This window comes from Siniperca chuatsi, linkage group LG12 (assembly GCF_020085105.1).
Source record: "Siniperca chuatsi isolate FFG_IHB_CAS linkage group LG12, ASM2008510v1, whole genome shotgun sequence".
NCBI lineage: Eukaryota > Metazoa > Chordata > Actinopteri > Centrarchiformes > Sinipercidae > Siniperca > Siniperca chuatsi.
In genome coordinates, this window is record NC_058053.1 from 23,824,299 (window position 1) to 23,848,570 (window position 24,272).

Consider the following 24,272-nt stretch of genomic DNA (forward strand, 5'->3'; position numbering starts at 1 on the left):
AACAGATTACAAAACCGAGTAGGTGCAGTGACACTAATCAAAAACTCAAAATCAAAAGAATTTAAATGGATTTTCTACAGGAATTGTCTTTAACTTGTTTTCTTACAGCTTACTGTTGTCCATCTAGTGATTAATACTGTTGCCTTTAGATTTTGTTGTATGATTTGTATGTTGTATGTTGTCTGGTAGCTCATATGGAGGACAATTTTAACCAGAATTAAAATTAAAAGGGAAAATTAAAAGAGAAAATGGTAAATATTATTTTAATATTATTATTATTTTTATAATATATATCCTATATTCAGGATAATCAGGCCATAATTAAAAGTAAAAGGAAATAAAATACTGAAATGACAAATTGATATTGTGAAAGAACAATTTGACTCAGACGGCCCCAATGGTCCCGAGACTATGGGACAACAAAAACAGTATATCTTGTGTGTGAGACCAAAGCCTAACTCCACTGATTTACACATCACAGTGGTTTACAGGTCTTTGTGAGTGCTACTGCACATATTAAAAAGTTGTATAAAGCCTTTTGTGGCTCCAGAGGGAGCTGTGTGAAGACTGACAAATTGCCTCAAGTGATGTCACTTGAGTCAGTGTTGGTTGGGTTTGAAGACTACAAGTTTGAAAATGAAAAAAAAATCTGGGGGTGTGGCGTTAGAAACAAGTGAGTTTACCAGACCTCTGTGGCCCGCTGCTCATCTCTGCTTCATTACTTAACAATAACAAAATATTAATTCAAAATTGACCTGTACAGCTCATAAATATTATTTCAAAATGTAACAATGTACAGTAAGACTGATCATAAGGGCCTGCGTTTCTTTTATCTTAAATCCCTACAGATTACATGGATTACACTCCTGTCAAGTATCACTTTTCCATGCTCCATCCTCCTCTCAAGTTCAGAGAGAGCTGTGGGTGGAGAACTCTTATCAGATTAACTGGTTGTTCAGGAAAGTGTATAAATATTGGACAACTGTGAAGGTCAGTACAAACCTGCACACTGAACAACCGAGGTGAGTCAGGTGAGAACTCAACAGGTTTCAACAGTTTGGTCTGGTAAATGGGTTATCAGAACAGTGAAGAGATTTACACAAATTTAAGTAATTTCTAAATAATGGCAAACGTTTCTTACACCAGTTATCAGGAATGTGGAGTTAACGGTTCACTTTCTCCATAGCTAATTTGTCAGAACGCAGCTCTGGAGCCATGGCGATGTTTGGAAAGGTTTTGGAGCCAGTGGGCTACATGCAAACTGTGAGGTTAGTTTGTACAAGTGCATCTGAATATCTCATGGACTGCTAAAAATAAAACAATATGTCTTCCAAATAAATTTCCACTCCATATGTAGAACCCTGTGTGTGTGTGGTGCTCAGGGTCCTGGTCCAGGGCATATGCTCCTATCTGGGTGGCAGCGCCACAGCAGAAGAGACTGAGGTGTCCAAGAAGAACCTGGACCACATCGATCAGGAGCTGGGAGCATCAGGTCATGGCCTGCTGGATGACCAGGAGGTCCACCAGCTGGAGGACGACCTGGCAGTGGTCTACTACCAGCTGGGCACAGCGGTGAGGAAACTGTCCCTGGATCTCATACAGTTATACTTAGTAGAGTCAACTATGTGTCTGGGTATTTTGGAGGGTAGTCTAATGTCAGCTTAGTAAGTTGGAGTGCTTTATTGTGTAGGTTTGGAGAGGGTGGAGCAGCTTTCACAACTTTCCCACAGTGCTGCCAAAGTTATCAAATCATATGCAGGTATATAATGCCATGTGTACTTTGGGCGTTTGTATCAGTGCTGAAACAATTAATCAATTAGTCGATCAACGGAAAATTATTCAATGACGATTTTGATGATTCGATTTGTCATTTTAAGTAATTTTTTAAAGACAAATTCCAAACATTTGTAATGACGTGGGTTTTATGAATTAGATACTATGTATAGATTGTGGGATCAAAACTTTCATTGCTAGTTTGATCTACAGTTGTCTGAGATGAAACTGTCCTTGAACAGCCTTGAGATCCACTTTCTTACTCCCCCATCAAGTTGGAAAAGAAACAAAGGGTGAAGGATTTGGTAGCAGTGACAGAATTAAAGCTGAGCAGTGTTCTGGGACCTTCTGCAGGCTAATAGAGGAAAGAAAACGAGTATATACAGCTCATTTAAATGCAGCGCTAGATTTGGTAGTTTTATTAACATGGTCAAGGGCTCTTAAGGCGGAGCTGACCTTGAAGAGTAACAAACGCTCTGCCAGTTTTCCTGATGTGTGACTGTGACATGAACTCATCATGCTAAGCGTATTATGTAAATGTAGATATGTGACCAGATGTATGATTGAAGCATCTGTTTAGTTCTATTAGAGTTAGTATTAGCAGGCTCATGCTTTTTATTTTCTGTTAAATTATTTCCGTTAATAGGAATCCTTTCACTGAGTGTTTATTTCTACAGATTCCTTAAATGTAGTACGGAGTACAGAAGCCATTTCACCTCAAGTTTTCAGGTCATTTTCAGTGTAGGTTATTTCTGGAGTGAGAATATGGAAGAAAATGTGACTCTTGAACAGCGAAACATGGCTAAATGTAAGTGCAAACAAGCTGATATTCAGAAAAAAATCAAAAAACAGCAGGGTGGATTAAATTCTTGTAGATTCTGGTTCGTCTTTTCGTAACACTTTGGCAGGTAAAGGTCATTTTCAGGTCTTCTCATTGTGAAAATACATTTGTATTAGACATTGGGTCCATTTTAAAAACACTGAAGATGTCCCATGGAGCCTTATCTTAATAGGAAATGAGGTTTGTTGTTTGATATAGTATGAAATTACATAACTCTAAATAGGTAGCCTGAAACCTGCAGATTTTAGGGATTTTAGGAAAGTGCATCAAATGAACCCAAATCTTAAACCTTAACAATGATTGTATGTTGTATTTTTAACATTTTATTTTCAAAAACTAACACCTAATATGAATAGTGTATCAATGGTGAGGTGTTAGTGTGAGTTAAACTTGAAATAACAGAGAAAAGTTATAATTCAGCTGCTGTGAATGGGGGTGTTGTCTCAAAAAGAGACGCAAAATCACCAGACAAAAGACGACTACAAAGAGACAAAATTACCACAAAGAGACAAAACAAAACCTGTGTTGCTGTTTTTAGTACACTGAATAAACAATGTAAGTTTTAATAGTTTATTATTGAGAAGAACCAGGGCTTTAAATTTGAGTCTTAACACATTTTTACTTATTTTACAAATGTGCCTCCATTTTTTAAATCTGTGACAACTGTATCTTAAGAGGAAATTCCCTCACCACTGCTTGTTTCAGGTGAGGGCCCAGTCAGACTTTACCAAGAAGGAGACGGAGGTGTTCCTGCAGTACGTGCAGGACTACCGGCTGGAGAGGCAGCTGACAGCTCTCTACAACCGTCTGATGGGGGTGTCAGCGCTGACCGACCAGCCCACGCTGCTGGAGGTGCTCATACTGAGCCGCAAGCCCAAACGCTGGGAGCTGAGGGAGTTCTGCGTCAAGGTTGGTGAAGGTGTACGGCACAATGTGGAGGGGTGGGGGTGGGGAGCCTTTGTGTTCAACTCATCTCCCTAGAAGGCTCATTAAAGTTTAATTCTCTCTTATTTTACAAGTCATTATACAGAAGCACGCACCAGTGCTTAACACAGCTTTACAGCAGGACGAAGTCTGAGGTGACACAGCAATCTAACATCCTTTTGTGCACAAATGTATACACACACACAAACACACAATCAGAGGAAGAAAAATAAAAGAAAGAAAAACATTCGCACAAACAACTTTTTAAACTGGAACTGAAGTGCAACTGATCTGTCATCAATATGTATTCTTCATTACATCAGATCCAAGAATTAAGAAGCTATTTCGGATGGCATTTTATCAAAATATGCAAATACACTCAATCTCCCTGTGGACAAATTTATAAGAAAAAAAAAGCACAGCTGTATAGGATTAAATATTCAGTTTTCAGATCAAAAAGATACATTTGACAGAAAAACATAGAGGTCCTGTGGGGAATGAAGCACGCTGCATCTATCTTCTTGGTATGAAAATGAGCTGAATATTTAATTCAGCAGAGCTGTGACCTTCTGTTGTCTTTCTTTCTTGTGAGCTGAGTTGGCAAATTCCCTTTTGCCTACACTGTTGGTACGGGAACAACCGTTTTTTTATCCACTAAAAGGAGCAACAACAGAGTACTGCAATGGCTGAGCTGCTCAGGCTTTAAACTTAAAATAGAAACTTCAAAGCCTGAATACTGTCTTCTGTGTGAAACAACATTACATAACTGTGATATCACAAGTTTGAGACCCACAAAAGCCACACATATCCCTTTTTGCATAGGGTCAAATAGAGGTTTCGCTCCTATTTCTTATGGCGGGGGGGAATTACAAAGGACTTGATGGTCACTGTTTAAAATGAAAAGTCATGCGTCCATTAGTCCATCTGTCCTAGTGCCCTTCAGCAAGACACACATAATGACTGTGAGAAGAAATTGACCTTAATAGACACTGCGGCAGTCACAGGCTTGTTCGTTATGTAAAAGTAATTATATAATTAACATATTTGCGGGCATGACCTTGGTTGGACCATCATTTACCCCTTATTACACTCTATATGCAAGATCGTTTTAGGGGCAGTGTAAAGAATTTGCAAAGTGGTTGTCCATTCAACACAGCTGCTGTTGTGTAAGGATAGACTTCATGTTTTCATCCTAGAAACTGAAATCAGTCCAGATACCACTTGTCAAGGGGCTTTAGGGTGTGAGAGAGCCAGCCTCAGTGGATTAGCCTTAATGCTGAAGCAATTTCTGCTTGAAATTGGTGCTGAACGAGTGATTTGTTTGTGCCATGCTCCTTTCAAGGATTTGTTTGCACTACGACCTGATTTGCATAAATGCACTGAGTAGTATAAAAGCCGAGTGCTTTCACTGAGGCGCAAAGAATTGCTAAATTTGCCCTCAGTGTGCTGTCATAGTCAATCATAGTGAAATTATCCAATGAACAATTTGATACAACAACCTGACTGAGAAATCTACAGTGCACAGTCGTAGGTTTTACTTAGAGAAGGGCAGCATGTCGAACTAACTAGTGATCAAAGTCACCGCTGTAAATCATGTGTCCAGGCTGGAGAACCTGACTTTGTTAAGCAAAGGCACCACAGCTTCTTTAACCTTGAAGAACTTATCATGTATAAACATGTTGTAGGTGATAAGTTTATGTGCCATGCTGTTTTTTTCCCTCCTGATGGCACAAGAACGCAGACTCTTTTTTTTTTGTAAATCAGACAAAATCCACGTACGATACGATACAAATGACAAAACTGAAATAACTGTGCACCCGTTCAATTTAAATCTTCTGTAACGTCACGTTAAAGATCTGCAGAAAGTGACAGGCTCTGTGTGCTAACCTTGGATAACCTTGCATAGCTCTCTCTTTTTTTTTTTTTTTTTTACAAAGAGTTTGTGACATCTGGGTGGTTTATTTTGAGGAAAGAGTCTCACAGGGCCAAGTGTTCACTTCAGTTTAAGGGAATGAGCCAGTCATAGCCAGCCTCTGTTCTGCAGTAACGATGAGATTTGGAAGCACTTTTAAGTTCAGTGTAGTCGAAAAAAATCCCAGATGGGTTGTTGTTCTGCTAAAGACAATACAGTGTCATAAACAACTCATTAAAGCTGCGCTAGGCATAATATTTATATAAACTACCCCTGTTTTATCAGCTGAAATTAGTGTCTTAATTAGTGTCCCACTAATTAGTGTATGCAAAAGATTTGTCAAAATGATGTTCTGGTGTTAGGTACAGCCACTTCCGGGAAGTGACTATCAAAACCTGAAATCTGAACTTTTTCTAAACAGCAGCGAGCATACGTTCTGTTCAGAGAATGCTGAACTCACCATTGGTAGATGTTTTCCTGCTGTCATCTCCTTGATGTGTTTAACATAAACTATTAGACCAGCTGGGTCGGTAAAAGTGAACATACTGTGTGTAGTTTGCTTACGTCATATGATAGCTCTTTTAGACATAAGAACTTTTTCAGGAACTCAAATGTTTTACAAACTCCAGAAGTTGGCTTGCATTTCAAATGCAGCAACCTGGTTTCAGTTTTGGTTCCTGGGTCGTAGTTCCTGCCTTCCCAAAAATGTCCAAGATAGTACTTTCCGATGGCTTAGGAACTATCAGAGTGGAGACAGCAGTAGAATATCACTGACTGAACAAAACCATACCACGATACTGCTACAACTTGTAAACAGCATTCATTTGGCCTGCAACCATCCACTGGTTGTTTCTAATGTTAATAGTGTCCACAGTGAGAGAGAGAGAGAGAGAGAGAACAAGAGAAATTAATCTTAACTTTATTAGCTAATTGTTTCAGCTTGGTTAGCTACGTACAAAAGCAGAACAATAACGCAACAAAAACACTCAACAGATCGTTGTTACTTCGTACACAGGAATCAGCATCAAGTCTTGCAACACAATTTATGAAGATGACAGATAAAGAGACACAATGACTTGTGTTGCATGAAAAAATTTCACCTTAAACAAAGATTTTCTGTGGTTCTTCAGATGCTGTCGAAATGAAAAAGGCAATGTGCTAATGGGACTTTTAGTTCCTGAGGCTCCTAAATTCTGGGACTACTTGGTCAAAAAGGCCCATTAAGGGATTTCTGAGTATTTAGAACACTTATTTAAAAAAATCACTTCTTTAGAGCAAACAGTTTGAAAAGTTGCGATGCCCAGCTTTAATTTTACCCAACACTATTTGAATAGCATTCATGTGGTAAAACCACCCATCTGGTGCTCCCTGCAGGGCTAAGCATATGTTCTAAACTATTTTTGACCACTGTTTGAAAGCTCATGCTTTCTCCTTTTCCTCCTCTTACTCTCAACAGGTAAACTTTGTCCTGGGCACCGGTCTGCTGTGCCTCTTCACGCAGGCTTCTCTGACAGGCAGAGACCAGGCTCTACTGATGAAGAGCTGGTCTGACCGCATGGGTGCCCTCTACAGGAAAATGAAGAACACAGGAGGCCGCTGTTTAGGCTACTTTCTGGAGCAGGCACAGGAGGATGTACGGCAGCAGCTCCACGAGGCCGTGCAGAACCGCGCACCCCCTGAAGAGGCAGCGGCAAGCATCCTGAAGACCCTGGAGAAGAACTACGATTGGCTGCGCTGGGCGGTGATGCTCCACCCTGCCGTGGGACCCATGGAGGACGAGAAGGACGAGGGGACGTTGGAACAAAAGGAAGAAAAGGAAGCAAAGGAAGGTGTGCTGGAAGAACAGCAGCCCAACAATTTCCTTTCTGTGTCGTCTGCAGCACCAATCCCCCATGTGGTGGCGTGCTACCGTGACACACCCACTTCGCTGGACAAGAGCCGCATCCACCAGCTCATTGTGGACCTTGAGTGGAAGATCCCCAACCCACCACCTGAGGTGTACGCTTCCATCGAGGAAGACCCGGGCAGGGCGCGGCGTTACCTGGCCTCACGCATGCTTAAGAAGCTTCAGGAGGGGCTAGGATCTGGTGTGGCCGTCCACGTGGTGCCGGGCAGGATGGAGATGAAGTGCAACTTCCCTCCAGCCTCCTACTACCTCTACGAGTACAAACACCGACTGGCCTCGGGCACCGTGTGTGTGTTTGGATGAAAGCGAGAGGAGGAGGAGGAAACAACCTGCTGTTCTCACATAGATGTTTCATAATCATATTACAGTATCGGCTTTATTTTTGTTGTTTTCACAGTGGCATTAACATGTCATTACTTCGAAATAAATGTCATTTTAGAAAAAAAGAAAAATGACATACATGAGTTGTTTTTTTTTAACCTTCCTTTAAGTCAAATTCCAGTTTATTATAACTTGGGTCTTATCTAAGCCATCCTTAGAGAAACGAGTGGCGTGGCTCCAGGGATGGCAATGTCAGCCCCCCCACACGCACACACTTTGGTCCAGACTGAAATATCTCAACAAATATTGGATGGATTGCTTGAAATTTTGTACAGACATTAATGGTGCCCAGAGGATGAATTGTAATGACTTTGGTGAGCCCCTGAATTTTGTATCTAGCGCCATCATGAGGTCAAAATTTCTCTTTGTCCAATACTTTGGTTTATGACTAAATACCTGCAAAACTCCACATTCCCATCGGCCTCAGCTGTAATTAGTGTTTAGTGCTAATTAGCAAATGATAGTATGTTAACATGCTAAACTGAGATGGTTAACATGGTAAACATTATACCTGCTAAAATATCAACATGTCAGTATTGTCGTGAGCATGTTAACATGCTGATATTAGCATTTAGCTAAAAGCACCACTGTGTCTAAGTACAGCCTCACAGAGCTGCTAGCGTGGCTCTCAAAGTATTTGCTGAGATCCGAGAACAGGGTGACTTAGCTACAACAAAGTCTGAACAGGGAGTGAACTGTGATGGATGTTTGAACAGTTGGGTAGTAATTTGCCTTTGTTTAAATAAGTTTAGCTAACATGGGAGTTTGTTGTTTGACTGCTTGTGTTTCTTGCCCAGTCTTACTTCCGTTTTAGCAATGTTGCTGTGATCCCAGATCTCAGCAGTGAACTTGGTGAGTACAATGTTTTTATAGATAGGAATGATGGCCAAAACACCGAAAATAAAACCCAAGTTGTATGAAACCAGAATTTCCCTTGAAGGCGTGCTGAATATTTCGTGTTTTGTCACTAAGATATGCATAGACTTTGCAAACATCAATGCTAAATCGCAACATGAACAAGGAAGCATAGATCAACGTTTGTCTTTACTGTTGAGGTCTTTGTTTATTGCTGATAACTGATGGATCAGAAGACAGAATAATTCCCATCAGAATGAAAATGGTAAATAAAACTGTCTAAAACTGTCCATTTCATCAGTGAATAAGCGTCCAACTCGTGTCCACATGAGGAATCAGCCACAGTCTTGTCCATCATATAATCACAATGTCCTGGAAATACCCATATCTCATGTCCTTTGCATACAGTAAAAAAGTCCAAGTACTGTTTTTGGTCTTACACAAGTCCACCATCAGAGTTGAGCTGAATAATTTTTTCTAAGTCCTTCTTGACATCTGGGAAGCCCTCCAGCGTCTCATGAAAGTCGTCCCAGGACAGAGAGAAGCACTGGCAGTCGGTTAGTGCCTTCACTGTGGCCAGATGTTTGCCTTTGGTCAGCACGCATGTCTCTGTTGTACACACAGAGGGAACCACAAGAGCGTGGTTAATGAGAGCGAGTAAACCCTAATGACAGGGATGAGATCTGACAATTAATCCTAAATTAAATAACCAGACTTAGCTGAGTTGTTTCGGGAAGCCTGCTTAGCTCTAAACGCTGCAGAGGTTTGCTGCCAAAAAAGATTAGGACCTGTTCCCACTTAAAGCCTGAGAATTAAATAAATCCCCCAAATTGGAAAAGATAGATTCATTCACTTTGGTTTGACAGTGATAAAAAAAGAGCTTCTTGCTCACCTATGCAAACAAACAGTAGCTTGCAGATGTGTCCAGTATGCGTGTGTATGTGTGATGTGAAAAAGCAATGAATGCTGGGCGATGAAAAATCAATTGGAAACTTTCAAATCACACTATACCTTCCAAAAATCTAAATCCAAACTCACAAGAATGGATCAGTTACTTCCATTTCACAGTAGATATTACCAGTAAATCAAAATATACTTGATGGGAACTAATTAACATATTAAATGTTCACATGGCAGTTGTTTAATCTCCCCCTATTTTTCCCCCTGTCTTAACCTGTTCCAGCCGCTCTGCATAAATTAGTTAATACTCAAATCACCTACCTCTAGTGGTATATATCCATTCAGATAGATTTGGTTTTATTTGTCAAAGCTTTGAAATATCAGAGATTTTTTCCCCAGTGCAATGGAGGGGAATGGAATTTTGTTTGCGGTGCTCACAGGACCAAAAAATGACAACAGTAACATAATTTCCTGGAAACATTATCCCTGTTGCTGTAGATAATCCACAGAACACACTGTCAGCTGTTTTCATAGGGACTGTTTCTCTGGTCGAAAGTAGTTCCAATGAAAACTGTTCACAGTGAGGTCTGTGGATTATCCAGAGTATAAGTGTTCTTATGAGTCAGAAAACCGACAGATTTTTAAATAGAGTTTGGCATGATTTCCTTAGGAGAGACAGCAGCATGCAATGCTCTCCAATCCACTAGCACTGCAATGTACCACCTTTATCGACACCTCTCTGACACAGTTTCAACAACAATGATTTTGCAACTTGGAATACTAATTATATTATTATATTTATATATTATATTATGTGGATTATAGGGATACTATTTTTGGAAAAAAATGTTGCTGCTCCATTTTTTAAAAATAGTTGTTCAATGCTTTACGCACCACAACTGAAATTCCATTTACCTCCATTGTATTGGAAGGAGACAGAAAAAGGAGGTGGATATTTCAAGATCAGGACAAAAATCAAAACCTATCTGCATGGTCAGATACTACTAGAAGTGAGAAAATATGTTTGTTTTTTTTGTAATTTCAGTGAACTGACCCTTTCCATAGCTCAATACAGAGGTTTATACACTCAAGTATGAGTGTTAATTTAACAACCCTAAACACACATAATGGTGAAAAGAACAAAACTCCACAGGGATGACAACTGAGCAGACTCCATCTGCTGAGGAAGACCACGAGATGGGATTGAAATCAGAAAAGGTTAGAAAGTGGACCTTTTTTTGGTCAAATTCATACTTAAACCTCCAGTGATCTGATCCCTAACTATTTACCTGCAACATACAGTATATTTCACAGTACAAAATATTGCTAATGTATAATGCACCTAAATGTGTGGAAGTTCAACACAATGGAAGCTCAAAATGTTAAAGGGACAGTTCACCCCAAAATCAAAAATACATATTTTTCCTCCTACCTGTAGTGCTATTTATCCATCTAGATTGTGTTAGTGTGAGTTGCCGAGTTTATGAGATATCGGCCGCAGAGATGTCTGCATTTTCTGAATATAATGGGACTATATGGAACTCGGATTATGTGGCTCAAAGCGCCAAAGAAATACATTTGACAAACTCAACAGCAATGTCTCTTTCCAGAAATCATGACCCGGTTACTCAAGATAATCCACAGATCTTGTTGTGTGTAGTAGGAACAGTTGTGTCAGTAGAAAGAAAATAGTTTTTCTAATGTATTTGATTTGGCGCTTGGAGAAACACAAGCTGAGTGCCATATGTTCCCATTGCATAAAAAAAATAAATAAATGCAGACAACTCTATGGCCGATATCTCCAAAACTCGGCAACTCACACCAAAACAATCTATGGATGGATGGATGGATAATTAGCACAACAGGTAAGTGGAAAAATATGTATATATATGTCTTTAAGACAAATGAGCTTGTAGCACTTTATTGTTTCCGTTCATTTATTACATTATGTAATACTTAATCAGCATTGTTGTGTACTTATTGTACTTTTGCTTTAGGTAAAACAGATGTTACTAAGAGTTTTTTTTAAGCAAAGTGACTTTTCCTGAATGACCTGATTGGATTTCCTCTTGGTTCGGTAGTATTCTTCTAGAGGCATAAACAATCTGCTTTCCAGCTAATTGGGCTGAAAACTTTGTGGGAAAAGTTGTAAAACACATTCTGATACATTTGTGAAATTCCCTGATGTTCTTTCACTTCCTTCTCCTCTCCCACTTCAAATTTCCTGATTATCGCTGTCTGGAAATCACTTTTCAAATCACTGAATGATATTCCAGATATTCAATAATCAGAGTAAATCCAACTCACCTCCAAAAAAGTCTCCATCACACAGTTCCCTCTCGTAGGAATCAGTCTCCATGAGGACCTGGCCGTGGTCAATAAAGAACATGCGGTCACCTGGGACGTTCTGTCGGATGATGGCGTCTCCCTCAAGGAAAACCTCGTACTCCAGTTTGAGGAGGACGGCGTTGATAAAGTTTTCATCTCTGTTCTGAAACACAGGCACGTTTCTTAGCAGCCGGCTGCACATCACCATCAGGATTTGCTGAAAAATAATTTAAAAAATGACGTTACAAATATAAGACCAGAAGGAAGAAGATTATTATAAAACATGTTACCTCAAAAGAAAAAAAATCAATAAGATGAACAAAGACCCAAAGGAACAACAACTTAACAACATTAAGTTCCAAGCAGAACCTCTCAGTACTACAGATGAACCACAGCTGTACCTCTTTGAGCGCTGAGGACACTGTGTCCATGACGTCCTTCTCATGAAACCACTTCCCTCCATAGCGAGCCTGGTAGTAGTTGTTGATACGAAGCTGCAGCTCTGGTGGCAGCTTCATGAAGGTCATGTAGTGCTCCAAACGGCTCATCTGTGGAAAGTCACAATGTTTTCAGGATCCACCTCCCATCACATGATACATGACACACAGCCTTACAGTGCTGTGTGTCTACTCAAGCTGCATCTAATCCTCTATCATAGTTGCATAGTTTCACTTTCCATAACTATGTAACTGCAAATGCTAGGTGTGAAGGGAATATTTGTATGTTGGCATTTAAAATTACTTAATGTTTACATCTTTGCATGTGTTTTTACTACAAAACTACTCTACACCTTCTGTAGGTCTTTCATTTGTTCATTTTTTGATGATTACTGTGTTTTTTTGGGTTACGCTGTTTTATTTTGAATGGCTGTTTTCCAAATGTACAGAACAAACTAACTAAACGATTGACTTATCACCAAGCCCTAAAGGCAGCAGTCATTAATATTCGAGATGTAGAATTTGTGCTGTGGTAGAAAACAGGCCACGTTATTAAAAAAATAATAATAATAATTCCCGAACTGGCATTAAAATCTGCTATTGCATCTGCTATTTGTTCCCAGTGGCTGCAGGCAAACTAGAGGGATGAAAGGGTCTTGCCACTACTTCATAACTTTACTTTACTTTTTCTTTTCTTTTTTTTTTCTCGACATGTCACTCCATTTCTTATCAAAGATTCAATGGGACATGGTTATCTTAATAAATATGCAGTGAAAAAAATAAATAAGTGATGAAATATATTAATAATACATTAAACAAATAAATACCACAAGAAAGAAAGATCAACTCAGTTATTTCTGTTCAGTGGTGGAAAGCATCTAAGTACATTTACTCAAGTATTGTACTTAAGTACAATTTTGAGGTACTTTTACTTTACTTGAGTATTTCCATTTTATGCTACTTTGCAGTTCAGAGGGAAATATTGTACTTCTTACTCCACTACATTTATCTGACAGCTCGAGTTACCAGTTACTTTACAGATTGGTTTATGATACTGTGCTAAAGATTAGACTATCCAACAGTATATAAAGTAGTTCAAATATGCTCCACCACCACCAGCTGTAACATTAAAATGCTGCTTATATATTAATGCATCAGTAATAGTATTCCCCTAATATGATATATATAATAAAACAACTCTTTGAAAGGGAGCATTCTGCCCAACAAGTACTTTTACTTTAATACTTTAAGTACATTTTGCTGTTAATACTTTTTGTACTTTTACTTAAGTGAAATCTTGAATAAAAGTACAAAACTTTTGTAACAATTAAGTAAACAATATGTAAACAATATGAGTACTTCTTCCACCGCTGTTTCACTGAGTACAGTAACTTACTAACTAACTAACTACTACTGAGCTGTATTTTCTGATGAAGGATAGTGTCACCCATGAGGACCTTGCTCTTGTACTCCTTGGCCGCTGGGTCGACGTTGGCAATCATGGTTGTAGCGTTGGCCACGAGGACAGTGTACATCAGACAGCCGGACACCATACTGACCATGACGATCCACATTTCAACATAATCTGGAGAACAAGACACCGACACACCAGCTTGTTTCATGTGAAATGGTGGGTATTTATATCTGAGGGAGAATGTGATACGCCTGTGCTTTTTTTAGGGCTGGATAAAAGAAAATCTATAATTCTCACTTGTTGGTGCATCCATGGAGCCATAAGAGAGAGCAATCATCTGGGAGAGAGCTCGGAAAACTCCCCAAGAGTACTTCACGATCACTGTGGCATTCTGGAAAACATTTTTTCATCATAAGTGATCTGGAGCTTCACAACAACAATAACAATACATTTTCCCAGGAATTTAAACTACAGCATGTGGTATAGATGTTTAAGGCACCACTAACTGTATTTTTAAAATATGCCCTACAACAATTTCACACTGCTAACAGGCAAACTACTGGTGATACATTTTACATTACTGAATACGTTATAGGTTTTCCCCCTAAAAATTGCTTAGAGTCTGTGGTGGAAGCTGAAACTAAGAGAATGTTAGGTATCTTTGCTTGAAAAATTACTTCGAAAATCGTTTACTAAAATAGTTGACTAGATTAATTTTCTACACGTCATTCACAACACCTCATCAACAACCATCATCATTCACACTCAGTTTGTTTAGATTTAGAGTTGTCTAAAGGTTTGTGAAATAAGTTTCACCATCAGGTTTTCTTTCCGGACCCAGCAGTCAGTGGGAAACTCCTCCAGCATGGGGACAAAGTACTGGATGCAGCCGTTCCAGTGACACAGCAGGAAAATCATCATGAACAAAGATAAGATGCGGAAGAACAGGCGGACCACCTCCAAGTTCGCATTTGACACCTGTCAGAAAAGAGATGACAAGAAAGCATGTGACTTGGCATTTGGTAAGCAAATCACACACACTGCAGGACGTCCTGGTAGCTTGGTTGGCTGAGATGTGCGCCATATTACAGCAGCATACTGGGTCCGGTCTCGGATCAGCCATGTCCTCTCCCAAGCCTATACTGTATATAAACAGTATATAGTCACTCACTCACCAGCACACTGCTGCGTCAGCAACATCAAAACTCCCACTAGGAATAGAGAACGACCTCAAAACAATGCAACAATGTTAACAGCTCTGGTGATCAAAGTTGAGTACAATATGGATAGAGTTATATTGGCGGCTGTGACTTAGTGGTGGAGCGGGTCGTCCACTAATCAGAAAATCGGCTGTTCGATCCCCGGCTCCCCCCAGCCTGCATGTCGAAGTGTCCTTGGGCAAGATACTGATACTACCCAAATGGCTCCCGAAGGCTGTGGCATTGGTGTGTGAGTGTGTGTCTGAATGAGCATTAGTTATTCTTTCTGACAAGCAGTTGGCACCTCACATGACAGCTTCTGCCATCGGTGCATGAATGTGTGTGTGAATGGGTGAATGTTGACATGTAGTGTAAAGCGCTTTGAGTAGTCGGAAGACTAGAAAGGCGCTATATAAATGCAGTAATAAAACAGAGATATTGCACCCAACTACCACAACATACAAGAAAATACAGAAAAGCACACCTCCAAAACTCTGGTTGAGACATTAATACAAAACCTTCAACACCAGTTTTAATAAATGGTGAAGCACTTGACTTTGGGAAGAACTTCACTTATTTAGACAGCCTTATCAGCAAGAACAGCGGGACATAAAAGGACATCAATGCAAGATTGGGGAAAGCCCACAACATCTGGAAGTCCAAGCAATGCAGCCTAAAAACAAAGGGTCATCTATATGACAGCAACGTCAAGTATGTACAGTTCCAGGTTGTAATAAACTACAATGAATGCCTGTGAAGGTTATGTGGCATCTTCTAGCCTAACAAGACCACAACCTTGGAATTATACAGAAAAACCAAAAGCAAGAACATCATTACTAAAATATGGCCGAGGCGACTGTGATGGCTGAACTACTCTATTCGAATGGAGGCAAATCGCATCCCAAAGGTTGTGCTGAGATGGACTCCTCAAAGCAAAAGAAAACCTGGAAGACAAAAACCGACCTGGCACAGAACTGTGACGGACGAGCTAGCCAAGATTAACTTAACTTGGGGGGAGGCTCAACGTGTTGCCAGGGATAAGGAACGATGCAGGGAGCTCACTGTTGCCCTTATGTCCCACAAGGGATGATTCGTTAAGTAAACATATTTGTCTGTGTGAAATTAATAAATCAGTGAGGATATAAAACATTTATTTAAATTTTCCAAAGCGAGAGGGTCCAGTAACCACCACTACACCAAAACATACACCAGAAACCATTTATTTCAGCCACTAGTAGCCGATTAAAGGCTTGGAGTTACACATAAATTCCAGACAACATACACTATGCATTATCAAGATTTGTTCCAAGATATATTGTGTTTCATTATGAGATTACTATGGACATCATCAAAGTAAGTTTGAGATGTCCTTTCCAGACCTCTGATGTTTGAGCCCAATGTTTGGGTACGTGCAATTAGAAAAAGGCAAACTCTATTAAAAATTATAAATACATTGTTGAACATGGAGCAATGTGTCAGCTCTTGTTTCACAAATGACATTGTAAGCGTTCAAAGTCGGATTTTCCATTGGAGCCAGGTCTGGTAAGCTATCTGCAGGTAGGAGAAAGGTTGATTGAATTTCAAACATGAGCTTTGAAGACTGTCTGGCTGTCTGAACTTACTTTCTCCACTTCGTTGAAGAACCTGACCAATCTGGACACTCGAGCCAGTCTGATCAAGCTGAGGATCCGCACAAACATTAGTATCCTCATCATCTTGTTGGTCTTGGAGGGGTTGTCATCGTTATGGTATTGTAAGTCCTGGGATAATAAAATACAGATGCTCAATTATCAATGGTATGCTTCTTGTTTAATTGATTTTATTTCATTAATTCATATTTTATTATCATTGAATTTACCTTTCAAATCATCTTATGTGTTTATTTTATTGCCTTTTCCTTAGTATTTATTGTCTGTAAAACACCTTCTTAATGGTCTGAGGGCCTCCATAAGTTTCTAATTTTAAACCATGACCAAATAATGTAAAACTAAGTGCATACTGACAGAACTGACAAATACTGCAGCATGCTGTTGGCTGTTTGCTGCTTCAACAGTCTATTTATTATTACCGCAAACAGCAGTATGTAGCCAATTGGGAAAGCAGCTATAACGTCCGGTATGAACCATGTCCTCAGGTAACTGACTCGGATCCGCTTGATATCCAGAATAGCTTCCTGTGAAAGAGAACAAAGCAGCAGATTGAGCAGATGGATGAAGATGCTGTGCAGCACGTGCCACGATCACATGTATAATTTAACACTTGAACTGAACCAATATTTTGGGAGTTTGTCTAAAATTAAGAGAGACAGTGGTGTCAAATGAGATTAGCAGTGTGCTCAAAGAAAATGAACATTAATATGACGGTGTCGTTGAATTGTTGCTAAAGCACATACATGAATATTTCAAACAGGCAGAAACCGACTGAGAATAAATATGGCAAAACCAGATGCTCGTGCGGTCCAGAGTAAACACCACAGACAGGAAAAACACCACAGATGGGCCATTTGTGATTGGCAAGATAGAAGTCACAAAGCATGAGCAGATGAAAATAAACAGGATATAGTCTCTGCATAATACTTAATTGGAAATGTTATACTTCTCATTTATCCAATACATCATAATCCTTGTTATAAAATCAAACAGCAGGTGCCAATTTCGCCCATGTCCAGGAGCTGAGGGGGGGGGGAGGTTTGTTAATCTAGCCTTTCGTGTATTGAGTAGATTACAGATGGGGCAGAGATGGATTGTATGTGCTTGCGCAGGGATTATAGTCTTCCAGATTGTGTCTGAAAATAGAGTACAGCCACTCTCACCTCGCCGTCCTCTGCTATGATGCCCATTCGGAAATTCAGAGCCACGTCTATCAGGAACAACGTGTCTGAAAACACGTTAAATCCTTCCCATGCCAGCCCGCTGTTTCCGTCCAGAAACGCTATCTCCATGGGAATCCCAATCAGGTTCAGAAATGTGATGGCCATCATGCACATGATGTAGTAACTCCTACAGAAAAAGATCACAAAAACATATGTGAGCATGACGTTTGAGTGGGCCTTAGATCTTGTTTCCCATGTAGGTTTTTAGTGGAAAGTCTCAGTTCATTTGCCAAAAGGACTCATTAGACAGTCATGCTGCAGCCGGTAAGGCAAGCTGATTTATGCACACTAAATACTCTGATACTGTAACTGCACATCTCCTCAGCCAGGGTTCGATTGCCAGGCTCAAATAACTCTGCTCTCTGATCCCAATTGTTTCATTCCCTCTCTGTTTTCACTCTATCTGATCACCTTACTAACTAATAATAACTGCACGGATAATGCAAAACCAGCCATCTGTGTAAACATGTTCCTAAAAGATCCACCTGTTTTTTTCCTTCTAATCCTCCAGGATCATCTTGAAAATAACTTCACAAAACTAGAATTTCTTGAGTGATACTGATTATCAACCTTCAGTTGTTCTTTTAGGTTACTTGTTTTGCTTTAATGTTTACTTGCTCTCTACATTTTATACTAATTATGCTGTATCTCTTTCTCCGTTTTTGTTTTCACATTTGTAATGTGATTTCTAACATGCTTTCAGAAGTGCAACACAAATCATTCAATCAAAATCAATTATTGAATTGTTGACTAATGCTTAATACTAATTAGTAATGCATTATGGAAATAATATGGAATGGAGCTGCAACTAATGATTATTTTCATTATTGATTAATCTGCAGATTATTTTCTCAATTAATCAATTAATCTATGAAATGTCAGAAAATATTGAAAATTGTCCCACACAATTTTGCAAAACCTATAAATATTTAGTTTACTGCAGAAAAAGACAAAGAAAAACAGCAAATCTGTAACTTGATTAACTGGAACTAGAAGTGTTTTGGATTTTTTGATCAGTTATCAAAATAGTTGCAGATGATTTTTTCAATTAATCCACTAATCATTTCAGCTCTAATATGGAGAAAAATAAACGAGATACGATAGTACTTCATTAATCCCTGAAGCAAAATGAAGCAAGTAATCACCTACAAAAACTTACAGAAACTACACAAGTTTTAAAGGAACGGTCACACTAAAAGTGGAGGTGGTGCCTCTGTACAGGACTGGCCTGAATCTATCAAATATATTAAATACCTCATGAGGCTGAACGGGTGGATGACAAAGACTCCACTCTGCAGCTGTCGCATGCACTCCTTTTCCACGGCCATTTCGCTGCCGTACACGTAAAGGGACTGTCTGTTCAGCTGCGGGAGAAGCAGGGCTCTCCATCCACAGGTGGCTGTGGTGCATCCCACGGCGGGACCTTTTAGTTTCTCCATGGCCCGACTTCGGTCCCCTCATCAGCCGAACGCACAGGCCATCCTCCCTCTGCTGCTGATGCTGCTGCTGCTGCTGCCTCCTCCTCTTCTCAGGACAAGTGGAGTCTGACTCTACCAGTCCTGACCTCCCCTCTTGGTCACAAGGTAATTTTCCATGAAGGCTCCCAACCTCAGGGCTTATTGAAGCTGTGTGGAACGATGTGAGTGGATACCCGCCTTTCTGCTCCCTCCCTCCCTCTCCGTCTGCCTCTCTCTATTTCTGCCCCCACCCCACCCCACCCCAGCCCTTCACTTCTTTTCTTTTTCTCCCAGCTCATCAACTATTCAGTATCTGTGTCTCATCTCCACATGAATCAAGCCATGTCAAGAGGGTAAGGTCCAGCTCACATTAATACTGAAGACAATGGCATGTGTGTGTGTGTGTGTGTGTGTGGAGGAGATCACAATTATGTTTTTTGTCATGTGAACTAGACATCTGGCAGCGTGTGCAGGAACAAGTTCAGTCCTGGCCATCTTTACCAGGGATGTAATTAAACACTGTACTGTGTTACCTGATACTGTACATATGCTTGCAGCTCTGAGCCAACTCCTGTTTTGTTTGTTTGCACATTTCACATCAGTAACAAAACAAAACAGAAGCTGAAATATTTCATTTCAAGGATTACAAAGTAGAAGATAGGGATTTTATTCAACTGGATCGTTTTACATTGTTTTGGAAGGTTGGTAGGATTGCAGCAAAGTTTGAAAAATTAAAAAAATAAATGATATTACAGGATGTAGCAGCACAGTGGGATTAACTGAGGAATCATATCAGTGGGTAAGGTGAATTACTGGCAGCTTAGTGCATGAGATGCGTCTAATAATGTGAGGGACATTTAATGAGATAACTGTTTTTTTTCTTTCATCTTTGGACCATTTTTCCCGTGAGAGGTACAGGAAACACTAGAAGTGGTTTCATGGAAGAAAGAAGACAGCTTTTCCTACTTATATATAGATCAAGTCCACTGGCAGGGTGACGTCTTTTTTGTTCAGAGTTTGAGGTCGGATGAATTGGTGTTGGAAAAGATGTGCTTTATTCTATTTTTTGTGAGCCCTGTCCAGGTGCTCACTGTCTCTTGACCTGATGTGTGTTCTGAAATAGGCTTCAGCCTCTTGTGACCATGAACAGGATAAAGCTGTTTAGAAAATTGTTGGATGTCATACCTATATCTTTTAGTAACTTTTAAATGTTAAGACTTAAATCCAAGGTATATTTTTCAAATTATATTTAAAAATCAGATCTGGCTGAGTGAAAGTGGACTGTGAGGGCCGACTTTGGGCCAGACCAACTTTGCTAACAATAAAGTCTTCAAAACAGGTTGACAAAAATGACAAAATAGGTTGTTTTTCATTGCCTTCCAAAACAACCCATATGATCGTTTCAAAAACTATTCATATGAGTATTTTCTGAGCTGCTACCGATATGATTAAGGTCTGGTTAAGTATAAGAAACTAAAAGTATTTGGTTAAGGTCAGAGAAAGATTGTGGTCATGGTTAAAAGAAACCAATATCGACTGGAGACAGGATGCAAACCATGGTCTTGGGTCAGACACTTTGACACGCTGCTTCTGTCTTGGCTTCTGTCATTACTCGCGTGACCACAAGAGGTTGCATGTCAGGAAAACATAAACATAGGTAAGTGTTTGAACAAACGATCAATGCTGTCGAAAAGACAGTCTACCCTTGAGTACCCTAAAAAGTAGCTGCATGTTTCAGTTACTTTCGCGGACTCAATATTGGACCTCTCTAAAGGGTCTCGGCGTCATTACCACCCCACAGCTCACCCTCTTATAGGGGGCTTTCAGACTGACAATTGCTACCCAGCAAAATAACAGACGTGTCTGTGTTGGAGTGGACGGGTCTTTTGCCTTTGTTGTTTCAAAAAACATTGGTTATCGCAATCCACTGTCAGATGAAGCTACAGTGCGATCCAGTAAAAGTTTGATTAGGTTTTTTCTGGAGCAGTGGCTTCCATTGTTTTGTGTGTTGGTATGTGACAAGTTCTCTGTTCCAACAAAGGACAAGGTTTATTACACAGTACATGGGCGAATATTTAGTCGCTGCACAGCAAAAACAGATCAAAGAAAGATAGACAACGAGTACTTACACCTCTGATTTCCTAGATGCTGCTGTAGGCTTTGTGCACACAGAGGGTCAGGACATGTAGGACTGTGGTCCTACACCGCTCCTCCTTCAGGGGGAAGATTTCTACAGGGAACACCAAAACAAAGATATACTTCAGATAAAACAGAGTGAATTAAAGGGTATTTCAATGCCTCTTGTATATTTTGCATTTGTTTTTTTGTTTTTTAAGTGCGACACTATATGGATTCTAATCCTGTGGAAAGCACAGCAAAGACTGCAGCAAAGTGTGTTTCATATGGAGGTGCATATCTATCACACAGTACAGAGCAAATGAACAATATGCTTACTTGCTCATTTATCTAGCACACAGCTGGCCCTTAAACTAGAATAAGTGAGTCAGTGCTTCTGCTTACGCACTGCTTTGCTGTGCTGACGCACTGTAAACCCAGCAGACATATGAAAACAAACACATACCTTCAGTATTGTAGGACAGAAAATGAACATTTTTCATATTACAAAACTCCCAAGCCACTGTATTGTATAATCTACCCACCAGCAACAACATTTTATAGCATAGAATATGATCTCTGCCAAAGTAGCTGATAGTGTAGAAAAACAGCAATAATTCTGTGTGGTGGCTAATGTTAGATTTTCAACTCATACAGTTCTTTATTTTTTAATTATCAATACAAAGTATAGGCACTTGTACATGTACACATTTTGATATTTCACAGGAACACACGACAGTGTGGTGTTGAATCAATTATCTTAATTGTTTAGTCAACAAAACATTGACAACGACTTTGATAATAAATTAATCATTTAAGTCATTTATTAAGCAAAAATGCTAAACACTGTCTGGTTTCAGCTTCTCAAATGTGAGGATTTGCTGCTTTTCTCTGTTTTATATCATTGTAAACCAAATTTCTTTGGGGTCTGGACTGTTGGTTAGACAAAACAAGCACGGTAAAGACATTACATTGTGCTTTGGGAAATTGGGATGATTTGTCATTTTATAGACTAAATAATTAATCAGAAAAAATAATGGACATATTAAATGCTGTAAATAATACGCATCAAATTTTGATTAGGTTGCGGCCTTGTCACAGTGATCTTATTATCCTAGCGTACTGACCTGTGTAATACCCAGTGGACAGGTTGGAAAGTTATCAATATTACTGTGGTACTGCTTGAACACCTTTCCAAAACATAATATAAAAGGAAGCTAGAAATATCAATAGTTCTGTATTTTTGTTGTTAACACTTGTGGATTATGAAATACTGACACAGCATTATATTTATAGCACTTCCTCAATGACTAAGACATAAATTAACACACTAAAACACTGAACAGTTAAATAACGCAGTATTTTTACAACCCACCTCCAAAGTCGTACCAGCGCCTGCCTCCATCAGGACGGACTCAGCCTTCATCATGAGCTGCCGTGGCCGCTGAAGATCATGTGCCCACTGGCAGACAATGATGTCACTGTGCAAGAAAATTTCATACTTTCTGAGGGTGATGATGGTGTTGATGAAGCTGATGTCTTGAATCTCAAACGTAAACCACACTTGTTGCAAGACAATGTGGCAATTTCCTCCAAAACAGAATCAAATAGAAAAAAAGGAGGTTTAGCATATGTTTAATCATTTATCACTTTGTACTTGAACCTAAGACAGATTTGAAGACAGTACTCAACGTGACCTTGTAGCAGGTTTGGTAGTAGCTGTTGATGCGATAACGCAGTATTGGGAAGCTTCAATGGACCTGTGATGCAAATTCTGCTGAAGCCCAACAGGGAAGCGAGCAAGACATTCAGTTCATTTGGCAGTTTAAAACAGGTATATCTGAATTTTTATATTATGATACGTGATTAATGGTGCAGTAGCAGCAACTTCATCATTTTTGAGCAGCAGAATGATGAATTTTCATTGTATAAATTTTTTATAGGTCAGGGAAAGTTTGGGATTTGCGGCTGTGTGTGTGTGTGTGTGTGTGTGTGTGTGTGTGTGTGTGTACTGGCTGGGTAGGAGTGGAAGTGAGCAGCTGAATAGATACTTTAGAAAGATGATAATCTCATGTTTTATGCAAATCAAGTGTGACTGTTTTGTTTAAAATGATAGGAAGTTGGTTACTGTTGAGTTTTTTAGTTTTGAGGCAAAAAAAACAAAAAACAGGAACATGTGGTGTCACAGGCCTGACCGTTAACCTTTTAAAAAATGTTTTAATCACTCAATTGTAATTGAGAAAAAAAGGTTATATACAATAAATGACTTTCACTGTAATGTGGCTTTTTTGGCTGCAACCAGTCTTTTTTGTTTTAATAATAGGTCTTACACTTTTACATATTTTTGCAATATAAAATATTACATTTCTATATTTTGATGGCTAAATGTTATGACAATTCTGTAAATCCCAACCTAGTTTGCTACCTTTTCCTACAGGAATGCAATGTCTCTTGCACATATGAAGCTGTCTTGACACATAATTAACTCATGTAAACCCTTAATATATGTTTTTCATTTTATTAGTCATTTTTGTTTATTTTATTTGTATTGATAATTTTTCTTTTAAATGTTATTTTGTGTTAAGTTATTTGTTCAACTGCAAATCTTTTATGGTAATTCCTGGTATTGTGTAATGTCAAGCTTTTGTTAAAATAACTGCACTAGTTTGTTACTGTGTGTATTCTAACTTATAGAATAGTTATATATAATTTACCACCACTTTATTCAAAATAAGGTCACTTCTTTTTTAAGGTTTTTGCAAATTTAAATGTCTTTGTGTGTTTGTTTTCAAGGTCAAAAATAAACTTAACAAAACACCATTTATCAAGTCTAGAATAGAGAAAAATACCACAATACTCTTTTAACAAACTTACTGTTCATTCATAGATGCTCTGGTCACTGTATTTGTCGCGGTAACGTGTTCGCTTTCTTGTAAATTGTTTCCTTCTCTTCCCGCC

General features: G+C 39.2%; 2 protein-coding genes across 2 annotated transcripts; one reads left to right on the plus strand and one right to left on the minus strand.

Moving 5' to 3' along the window:
* The first annotated feature begins 999 nt into the window (after nt 1-999).
* Nucleotides 1,000-7,808, plus strand: LOC122885775. The gene is made up of 5 exons (XM_044217371.1): nt 1,000-1,022; nt 1,187-1,268; nt 1,383-1,572; nt 3,320-3,523; nt 6,907-7,808. Exons 2-5 carry the CDS (start codon nt 1,216-1,218, stop codon nt 7,657-7,659), a joined length of 1,200 nt encoding a protein of 399 aa, XP_044073306.1. The 5' UTR covers nt 1,000-1,022; nt 1,187-1,215; the 3' UTR covers nt 7,660-7,808.
* Nucleotides 7,702-24,265, minus strand: hcn5 (hyperpolarization activated cyclic nucleotide-gated potassium channel 5). The gene is made up of 13 exons (XM_044217370.1): nt 24,189-24,265; nt 22,690-22,904; nt 21,329-21,429; nt 18,997-19,367; nt 17,683-17,869; nt 16,939-17,043; nt 16,493-16,630; nt 14,488-14,649; nt 13,969-14,062; nt 13,715-13,842; nt 12,222-12,368; nt 11,800-12,037; nt 7,702-9,201 (listed from the first exon to the last, which is right to left on the minus strand). Exons 4-13 carry the CDS (start codon nt 19,179-19,181, stop codon nt 9,029-9,031), a joined length of 1,557 nt encoding a protein of 518 aa, XP_044073305.1. The 5' UTR covers nt 19,182-19,367; nt 21,329-21,429; nt 22,690-22,904; nt 24,189-24,265; the 3' UTR covers nt 7,702-9,028.
* Nucleotides 24,266-24,272: the final 7 nt, after the last annotated feature.

Bases quoted from the DNA above. Each gene is read 5' to 3' on its own strand.
- LOC122885775 (XM_044217371.1), top strand. From the start codon at position 1,216: ATGGCGATGTTTGGAAAGGTTTTGGAGCCAGTGGGCTACATGCAAACT. The intron at 1,269-1,382 runs GTTAGTTTGTAC...TGTGGTGCTCAG, and splicing joins GGCTACATGCAAACTGTGAG to GGTCCTGGTCCAGGGCATAT. The intron at 1,573-3,319 runs GTGAGGAAACTG...TGCTTGTTTCAG, and splicing joins ACTACCAGCTGGGCACAGCG to GTGAGGGCCCAGTCAGACTT.
- hcn5 (XM_044217370.1), bottom strand. From the start codon at position 19,181: ATGGAGAAACTAAAAGGTCCCGCCGTGGGATGCACCACAGCCACCTGT. The intron at 16,631-16,938 runs GTAATAATAAAT...TTATTATCCCAG, and splicing joins GCTACATACTGCTGTTTGCG to GACTTACAATACCATAACGA. The intron at 14,063-14,487 runs GTGAAACTTATT...AATGTTTTCCAG, and splicing joins TCCGGAAAGAAAACCTGATG to AATGCCACAGTGATCGTGAA.